The following is a 9,933-nucleotide window of genomic DNA, read 5'->3' on the forward strand; positions in this document are numbered from 1 at the left end:
AGGGGAATCTCGAAAAACGATAATTCAAAGCGTTTGTAATTAGTTCATAACACAATGGCCATGCGGACATCCTTTTCAATTAGTTCAGCAGCAAGATATCTCCAATGAACATCTTTCTTTGGCCCAATTAGCCATACTATGACGGCGTGCCTTTATGTGACGCATTGTTTACAGAATCTTCAAAAACATCTCAAAAACGAGGTAATTTATGTTCCTTAGGCCGAATTAAAATCAACTTTGCAGAATGATTCTCATCTCTACTCGGGTGGCGTCGCGTTGCACCCCCCGAATTTTCATAATAACTTATTTATTCCGAATGTACGCTCGATTACTTTTGCTGGAAAACAACCACACAACCTTTTACTAAATTAGGGGTTTATGTCAAGGTAAAATGCATGTTCATTTTTCAAACCAGGTCTTAATATCATCCAAACATCTTTATTCGTGTCACCTAACACCGCATATCACTGGTTATCATGTTAGCTACATGCCACCAGAGGAAAGGAAGCGTTTACATTTTAAAATCGCGGGAATCGATCTGTGTATTTTTTATTGAATTTGTAAAAGACAATCACATTAAGGGATTAACATTGACCGTGACTATAATAACGATCGCTCATTTCGCACGGGTCCTAGGCGGGATTTAGGCTAATCCTTCCGCTAGGTGAGTCTATTAACCGAGTTTTCGTGCACCTGCTATTTACGCTTTATTATGACTACATCTGTAAAATACTTCCTTCATAGACGGGAGACAAGGGCTATTGTCCAATAAGTAATTTTGGCATTTTCATCGAGTTCAGAGAGTGAGAACATTTGTCACTAAGGTAGCCTACCGTACGTTCTCTGCGAAGCTGAAGAAAATTGTTCAATCGACCAATCGTCCGCATCGGGGACGAGAGTCCCCGAGTCGTCAACATATTTGCTGCTCAGGCATATAGACTAAAGTTGTGGGGTATTGATATTGGTAATAAAAGGAGCACTCAAAAAATCTTTGTTAATTTTTATATCGCGCGCACTTTATCAAAAGGGGTGGTACGTTGCAAGGCTTAAGAGAGATTAAAGCCTGGGTAGTGCAGTGTCATTCTCATAATTCATCTTCACCGCTAGGGATATTGTTTTTGATGAAACCACATAATCAGTCTGCATAGCTTGGTTGTAAAGAAGGCTTGACGTGCTGAAAGGACAACCGTACGTAACGAGTCAGCGAATGTCGTGTTGGCGGAGAGCAGGGGACGGTGGGGAAGATCGCATTCTTTTACTGTAGCCGCAGATCTGGTGTGAATATTTACTTTTCGAACGAAACTCCAAAGAGATGACAACTTAATTCGTTTTCTATGTCGAATCATAAAAAGATTACGACACCTGCCTTTTAAATCGTCTGAGAAACAAAATATGAATCGTATGATGTCTTGGACGGAAACAGAAATCAATTTCCTTTATTGTGGGTAAATTTTGATTTACCTGTTTGACAGGTTCCTCACTGTTTCATGTGCACCTTCTGTGCATTCTGTTCTCACCGCACTGCGTCCTATGATCCTTAGATCCGCCCTATCTCCTTAATCAGTCATTAAAAACTCGTATATCATAAAGGAGTTTAGTTAAGCATTAAAGGAATATGTTTTGAAAAATAAAGTGCTGTATAACGTCAATTGGTAGACCCGCCACTTTGCCATTGTGGAACAATGCTATTCTTTGTTTAAAGATTGATTTACTGTGCCAATTCATATCATTTCATCAATTAATAACTTAAGATTAGTAAATACACAAAACATCCAGATAAATAAATGATAAAAGTTCCTTGACATTTAATGTCAGTAAATACACAAAACTTCCAGATAAATTTGAATAAATTCACATCATAGGATTTTTTCATTTCGTTGATTAATCATAAATACACCAAATCAATTTCATACCCCCCCCCCCCCCAAAAAAACCCCAAAACACCAGAGGTTTTTGGAGTTTTTCAGATTATCACGTTATTGAATTGATTTTCTGTAAAATTATGAATATCCAGCCGTGAATAAGAAAGTAATAAGCCTAAGTTTTGCAACGCTTAACCGGCAATGGTGACGTCTCCATATGAGTGAAAAATTCTCGAGAGGGACGTTAAACATGTACAATCAATCAATCAAAATTATCATTATTGCTGTTGATTAAAAATTGGTATTTTTCCCATCCTCATATTTTGACTATCCTGCTTTGCCTTATGTATATGTCACGCTGAAGGTGATTGTGTATTTTTGTACGAATCATTTCGTGTATATCCGTTAAACTTGTGAATTGAATGGTTCATGCCAATACCAGGCAATCGAGATAGGTATTCTACAAATATCCTGATCACCCACATTTTGACATAAAATGATCAAAAAATTGATTATCGGTTGGTAGTGTTCTTATTTGATAAATTTAACATAGTGAACTATTAGCTATAGCATTGTTTCCACACACGGTCTTCCCGTGGGGATCCATGTTAGAATAGGTCCTCAGTACCCCTTGCTTGTCGTAAGAGGTGACTAAATGGGGGCGGTCCTTCGGATGAGACCGCAAAAACCGAGGTCCCGTGTCACAGTAGGTGTGACACGGTAAAGATCCCTCCCTGCTCAAAGGCCATAAGCGCCGAGGATAGGCCTAAATTTTGTAGCCCTTCACCGGCAGTGGCGACGTCTCCATATGAGTGAAATATTCTCGAGAGGGACATTAAACAATATTCGATCAATCAATCAACTTAACGAGGTCAGATAGGTCAGGGGGTATTGATATGAACATACGGAGGTTAAAAGTGTACTGCATAAAACTCATTTGATAAGGAAAACTATTGAATATAAACACACGTCTACATTTGTTTTTCCTTTTCATGGGTTTTATCCACTCGCTACTAACAATACTTTGTTACCTCGGTATTTTGTTACTGCAGATTTATCGTATGTCATGTGATATCGGCCATTTCGTATAATTTTGACACGTCCTTCAAAAGCCGGAGAGATTGATTGACAATTTAAGTCCTGAATTGTAGGTTTACGATTTTTATGAATGAATTTCAATTTGTTAATTTACACATAGATTTGCCATGATTCATTTGTTATCCTTGAAGATCGCGTTTCTTCGCCATTGCGTAATACGAAATTGATATCCAATATCTCTGTTTACGTCTTGATTCCATCTCCATTCATTGCTTTTTCTGTAGTGAGATTATTCGGACAATGTGTATTTTAATTACATTTCCCCCTGTCAATAACATTATTGTTGTAGCTTATAAACTTGAATTTAAACGTATCTTGGATTATAAATGCATGTGATTTTTCTGTACATCAATGCAAATAAATACTCTGACGCTTAGGTGGAAGGAATCGGACATGTTAAGATTATTTCCCAATTTAAACTTTCGATATAAAGAATCCTTTCTATTTGCAAGTAGAACTCTAGAGTATAAGGTCCTTGTAGTTTATTGTAACACGCGAGGGTACTTAGAAAGCATTCGCATTTGATTTCAGAGAAGAAAACATGCGTTGCACGTAAAATATACAAAATATCTCATTTGCTGCGGAGTGTTTTCATGGTAGATTATTTACTGCGGGACTAGATCATGTATATTGCAATATGGGAGTGCAACCCGCCTTACGGTAAATACGACAGACGAGTTTCACTGGCATTGCCGGGTAGCCATTGTCAAACAGAGCTTTGATGACAGGGATTTAGTTTAGATTTACTGTCAGCGCCGTAGTCACTGAAAAGTATCTGATGAACAACAAGATAAAAACGTAGAATTCTTATCAAGAAAGGGTCGCTCACATTTCGCCAGCCTTAAGTCGAAGATTTTGAAAAGTCAAGTGCGACATGAAGGTTGAAACTCAACACGGCGGACAAAATATGGATGTGTTTATATGAGAGATTGTGCGTGTGAATTAAATAACAATGGGAATTTGATGTAAAACATTTGATATTATCGGAATGGTACATGAATGTCCCAGTATCAGTAAATCACGAAAAAGAAAACGAGCAGTGAAAAGTTTGATAATGTCCCTAAACGATGCCAGGTAGCAGTTCGGGAATCAAAATTTTGCGTATCATTACATTCTGTTTTTTTAAACTATAAAGTTTTCATTTATTTTAGTCTCGAAACGTGAATGCTTACGCTATACAAAAACGCTGACGACAATGACTTTGCATATCAAAGAATGTGTAATAATTTTAGATGATTTATTATTGATTTCAACCCCAAAGTCCCCATATAAATTAAAACTGAATCAGATACAAGCGTTTTGCGTTTGGCCATTTACCCATTTCCTGCACCTATAAATTGGGAAATACAATTTCTCGATCGTTGAAGAATTCTATGTCAAAGAAAGTCAATCTTTGATCATTCTTTCACCATTTTAATGTGTACGTTTTAAGTTTATAATTGGAGAAAAATCATAAAAGTTGAAGAAAAAAAACAACCTTTGTAATTACTAGAAGCGGCAGACCAACGATTCGTGTGAAGAACCTGCTCAGGAATTATACGTCCACACCTGAAATCACTTTAAAGTTCATAAAGTGTGTATGAGCCCATAAAATGATATTTTTCCACCGTCAGAAATGTATAAAACAACAAGATGGAAAAGCTAATTTAAAATAATCTGATCAAAATTACCGATACCATTATTCCAAAAGAAGAAAAACTTCAAATGCTACAGGCCATTTTGGAGAATTTTAATGCTATCCAAAAAGTATCTCACGTCAGTTAAATTGACACCCTGCTTTAATTGTGAGGGTCCTTGAGAGAAATTGCGAAAAAATAAAAAATCACCGTTGGCATGATAATCAAACGCCAGTTACAAGCTCGGGACTTTTAAGATTCTTGAAAGATTTGTCAAAGTTGACGAATCGCTTTCACTTAAACATTAAAACTACACAAATAGGCACGCACAGGTGTTAGTGTGAGACGAAATATGCTATCTGTGGATCAGCATTACCTTGCTAAATGCTCTCCGAGTATGTAATGTATTCGATCTGTGCTTTTGATGGAGGGCTGTCATAGAAAGGTTTTAAGAGGAAATTCGGCAATAAATCATGTCTGCAGCGAAGATCGATGTATTTGTGATTGGTGGTAGAATTAACAGCTTGTCTGACACCTATCTACTGAGCGGGGCTGCATAGAAGTATATATTTTGATATTCCAGTTGGGTCAATTTCTTTGAACTGCATATTTGTTCTCCATATTATGCTAGGTCTGTAAAATAGTTTTGTATATCATAAAGTTCTATGGTTCCTTAAGCATAAATGTGAACTTAAGAATGAATATTGTAACACGTCATCATGAAATGCATAATGGAGCTCCTGGAAAATAATTTTCTCTATACATATACAAAAGTTCAGAGTGTTAGGAGAAACTGAACGTTTTCTTATTTCATAATATTCTATGTTAGGAGAAACTGAAAGTTTTGTAATTTCATAGCATTCTTATTTCATAGTATTCTATGTTAGGAGAAACTGAAAGTTTTCTTATTTCATATTATTCTATGTTAGGAGAAACTGAAAGTTTTCTTATTTCATATTATTCTATGTTAGGAGAAACTGAACTGAAAGTTCTCTTATTTCATAGTATTCTATGTTAGGAAAAACTAAACTCAAAGTTTTCTTATTTCATAGTATTCTATGTTAGGAGAAACTGAAAGTTTTCTTATTTCATAGTATTCTATGTTAGGAAAAACTGAGTTTTCTTATTTCATAGTATTCGGATGTGCTTGACTGATTATATTTTGAATACTGTGAGCAATGTAAAACAACACACACTAGATGTAATAAGCCGAATCTCGCGGAATTAGCCTCTCAGAGAGGCCAAAGGGACCCAACGTGTTGATGTAATAAAATCGTGTCGGTGATACGGGCACTCCAACCTCGATGTAATGAATTAATTTACAATGTTGAAAATAGTAAATAACACAAAAAAATATGGAAACGTTGTATCATAGCTGCATATTGAAGTCATTAAAAACTACCGCTGATCATGCCTTCCTCATAACTTAGCGTAAAATGTGCAAGAGAGGAGCGGAAGTTGTAAATGTCTTTGAAATAGATATATTTACATGGATGTCAAAAATATATAGAACTATGAAACCTATGCGATAAGATAATGACATGTTTATTTGATTATAAACGCGTTTATAGGATTCCTTAACCCTCATCCTTTTGCCGCATTAGTTTGTTCTGGAGAACGTTTGAGGGCGGTACCCTCACTGAATATTCTAGCGTTAGTTTGGTCTGGAGAACATTTGAGGGCTGTACCCTCACTGAATTCTAGCGTTAGTTTGAGTTTAAGTGCGGTGTCCTCAGTAAATGCTAGCGTTGGTTTGGTCTCGAGAACGTTTGAGGGCGTCCTCTTTACTAAATCCTAGTATTAGTTTGGTGTAGAGAACGTTCGAGGGCAGTACTCGTGCTGAATTCTAGAGTTAGTTTGCTCTAGTGAATGTTTGAGGGTGGTGTCCTCACTAAATGCTAGCGTTAGTTTGGTATAGAGAACATTTGAGGGCGGTACCCTCGCTGAATTCTAGAGTTAGTTTGATTTAGAGAACGTTTGATGGCGTCCTTTCACTAAATGCTAGCGTTTGTTTGGTCTCAAGAACGTCTGAGGGCGGTGTCCTCACTAAATGCTAGCGTTAGTTTGGTCTCGAGAACGTTTGAGGGCGGTGTCCTCATTAAATGCTAGCGTTAGTTTGGTCTTAAGAACGTTTGAGGGCGGTGTCCTCACTAAATGCTAGCGTTTGTTTGGTCTCGAGAACGTTTGAGGGCAGTGTCCTCACTAAATGCTAGCAGTAGTGAGAGCAATGGTTCTAACGAGTGTGTATCTAGGAACTATTTCTATTTATCAAATCCAAGATCATAAACTTCGGCATAAAAAAACTCTGCTTTTGAGGTCTATTGCGTAACTGAAATTGCACATTAGATTATAATGAACTCAGAATACACATTGATTATAACTGATATCAGGATATACGTGTTCTCTGTTTAAATGAATATACAACTTCCAAACAATCACTCCTGTATGTCACTGCCTTTGATCAATTTGTGACGTTGTCTTGAAATAACCTGGTAGAGATGCTAAACAACACGCAGTAGATTAATTTTCCCATTTCCTTTCACAGGCGGTGTACAACTATGCTATGGTAGCCTGTAAGTGTCACGGCGTGTCCGGCTCTTGCAGTTTACGGACCTGCTGGCAGCAACTACCCACTTTCCGGGACGTCGGGAAGAGGCTGAAGGAAAGATACGATGGGGCGGTGGAGGTTCGCTTTAACAAACGGGGAACGAAACTCATCCGAAGGAACAAGAAATTCAATAAACCAACTTCAGAGGACCTCGTGTATTTTGAAGACTCTCCAGACTACTGCAATGCCAACCCGGAAACCGGGTCACGTGGGACAGTAGGGCGGGAGTGTAGTAAGACGTCCAGCGGCATGGACGGGTGTAATCTGCTGTGCTGCGGGCGCGGGTATAACACTTTTAAACGGAAAGTGGTGGAACGCTGTAAATGTAAATTTAAGTGGTGCTGTTATGTTGAGTGCCAGACTTGCGAGCGAATAGAAGATGTGTATATCTGCAAGTAAACGGGAGATAACTCGGTTAATAAAGTACTTGCCATCCGACAATGGAACATGAACGCTTCAATGTGAAATGTACTTTATTCCGCCCATTTATAAAGTGCTAATACGCAACTTTATTAATGCAATCAGATGGAATATGCTGAAATAGTGGAGAGGAATAACCGTTTTTTGTGGTTCATAGTGCAAATTGATACGTTCAATTGAAAAAAAAAATGTGACGAATACGCTGATTGGCTGCCAGGACCCTGTTACTGCTGTAGTTGACCAATGATTGATCGTCTCTTATTATGCTGATTTTTCATAGACAAGTGTACTTGTTGATCTTTTTCTCTCTCGCCTAAATAGATTTACTTCGTATCATTCAATCCATCTAGAATGGAATATGCATTATTATAAATGGAAATGATACCTTTTCTCGAAGTGAGATGAGGAATAATTTATTTTCTTTGATCTGCGCACTTGACAGCCTTGGAGACATTGAGATGTATTTATTTAATTACGCAAATTCTGTGTAAGATATTCATTATAATTGCATACATCGTTGTTCATACTTCATCGACTCACTTAGCCGTAGATTCAGGGCAGGCACATCTTGTTTTTATTAGCTGTTACATCTATTTTGTGAAATGTATGTTGTAGACAATTTTTCATATTTTTCTACATTTCATCTTTTTTTTTGAATTGTGCACTAACTTATAAAGACCGCCATCACTCACGTATTCCAACGAATACAACTGATCGTGTTATTTGTTCACGACATTTATAGAGCTAGGTTTTATATCATGGAAGATGATAAATCTTAATAATACTAGATTAACGTGTATCCCACTGAATTATAATTTGACTGAAACAATCCTTAAACGTTCAATAAATACCACAGATTCCGCGTTGGATGATTGATAAGAAATTCATGTGAACATATTATGAAATATTTCATCATTATTTGACTGCAGTAATTCAAAGCTCGTGAAATATGGCGAAAAGTTTCTCGCATTGCGCGCTTCACTGACAGGGCATTGCACTTGAACGAAACATATGTTACTCTAACGGAAGTAGAAACTATGGTCTAATCTAATCAGTTTGTACGTATACTGTGTCGTTCTGACATGTTTAATCGTCTTTCTATGGTTACCATTATAAAGATAAAAGCCACATAAAGGGGGAGTAAAACGATACATAAACGTATCACGTGTCTAACAGTTCTAGATTGTCATGATAAGTTTTATTATTATCATTTTGTCTTCAGTTCTTGAAATGTGTCAGTTTAATTTGACTTCAGAGCAATCTGACAGATGAACACTGCATGTACATATTCCAGATCGCCGTTTTAAAGTTTTGGATAATAAATACTGAATTGAGTTATTTCAAACTATCCAAGCTGGTATTTACAGAAATGTATTGGTCAGTATTTCAAAAAGAAACCGTATACATTGTAAAACATTGTGGTTAAACATTAGATAACAAATCGATAGTAAGTACCCGTATAACTGTAGTATTTGATGACGGTACTTTCGATTGAAATTCTGATTCACTACTGAGTAAAATAAAACCTGTCCTGCACTTCTGTCCGTCAGACTAAAGTGACGCATTATAAGCACTGCCTGACAAAGGGAGGATTATTCTCTTTAGGAATGCAATTTATATTATATATCTTTAGATGCCTTATTTAAGCTTTATTTCCATTACGTGTCTCATCCCGCACTGTTTATTTACATATCCCATCTGTACAAAACACTCACTGTAAGTTTTACATACAGGGTATTTTTTGATATAAAATTGAAAATAAATGTTTTTCACATTTTGTTAACCAGACTTTGTGATGTCTTTGATCTCTCCGAAGAATGAGAACAAACTTTGCACAGACGGAGAATTGCCATACACATAATTCAGGTGGCTGCAAAATAAACAGATTTTTCTAAATCTACTCTGCAAACTTCATTTGATATACATGTGATTCAAATGAAAAATTTTCAGGTATTGAACATACTTTGATATATTCATTAATTTTGTCCACCTTGATAGCAGTCACGTGATGTAGACATGGCGACCCTATGAATCATGTGATCTAAAGCCTCCAGCGCAATATGTTGTATCTCATGAATGAAAAAGTGAAAATAACGAATAGTGATCAATCTCATAATTCCTATAGATAATACAAAACTACGAATAGGGCAAACACGGACCCCTGGACACACCAGAGATGGGATCAGGTGCCCAGGAGGATTACACATCCCAATTTGACCGGTCACACCTGCTGTGAGCGCTACATCTTGTTCAGGTAGTCAAAATTAGCATGCAGAGATCGGCCTAACAACTGGTATGAAACGTGCCAGAGAGTAGTCGACTCAATGGT

At 37.0% G+C, this 9,933-nt stretch overlaps 1 protein-coding gene across 5 annotated transcripts in view; it reads left to right on the forward strand.

Moving 5' to 3' along the window:
- The window catches only part of LOC130048048 (protein Wnt-5b-like), a 32,096-nt gene extending 22,709 nt beyond the window's left edge, over positions 1–9,387 (forward strand). For all 5 annotated transcript variants that reach the window (XM_056144065.1, XM_056144064.1, XM_056144060.1 and 2 more), the window contains exon 5: positions 7,122–9,387. In XM_056144065.1, coding sequence (XP_056000040.1) covers positions 7,122–7,583 — 462 coding nt within the window. In that variant the 3' untranslated portion in view covers positions 7,584–9,387. The remainder of the gene's footprint in view (positions 1–7,121) is intronic.
- The last annotated feature ends 546 nt before the right edge of the window (positions 9,388–9,933 follow it).

Source organism: Ostrea edulis, chromosome 7 (genome assembly GCF_947568905.1).
Source record: "Ostrea edulis chromosome 7, xbOstEdul1.1, whole genome shotgun sequence".
Classification (NCBI taxonomy): Eukaryota; Metazoa; Mollusca; class Bivalvia; order Ostreida; family Ostreidae; genus Ostrea; species Ostrea edulis.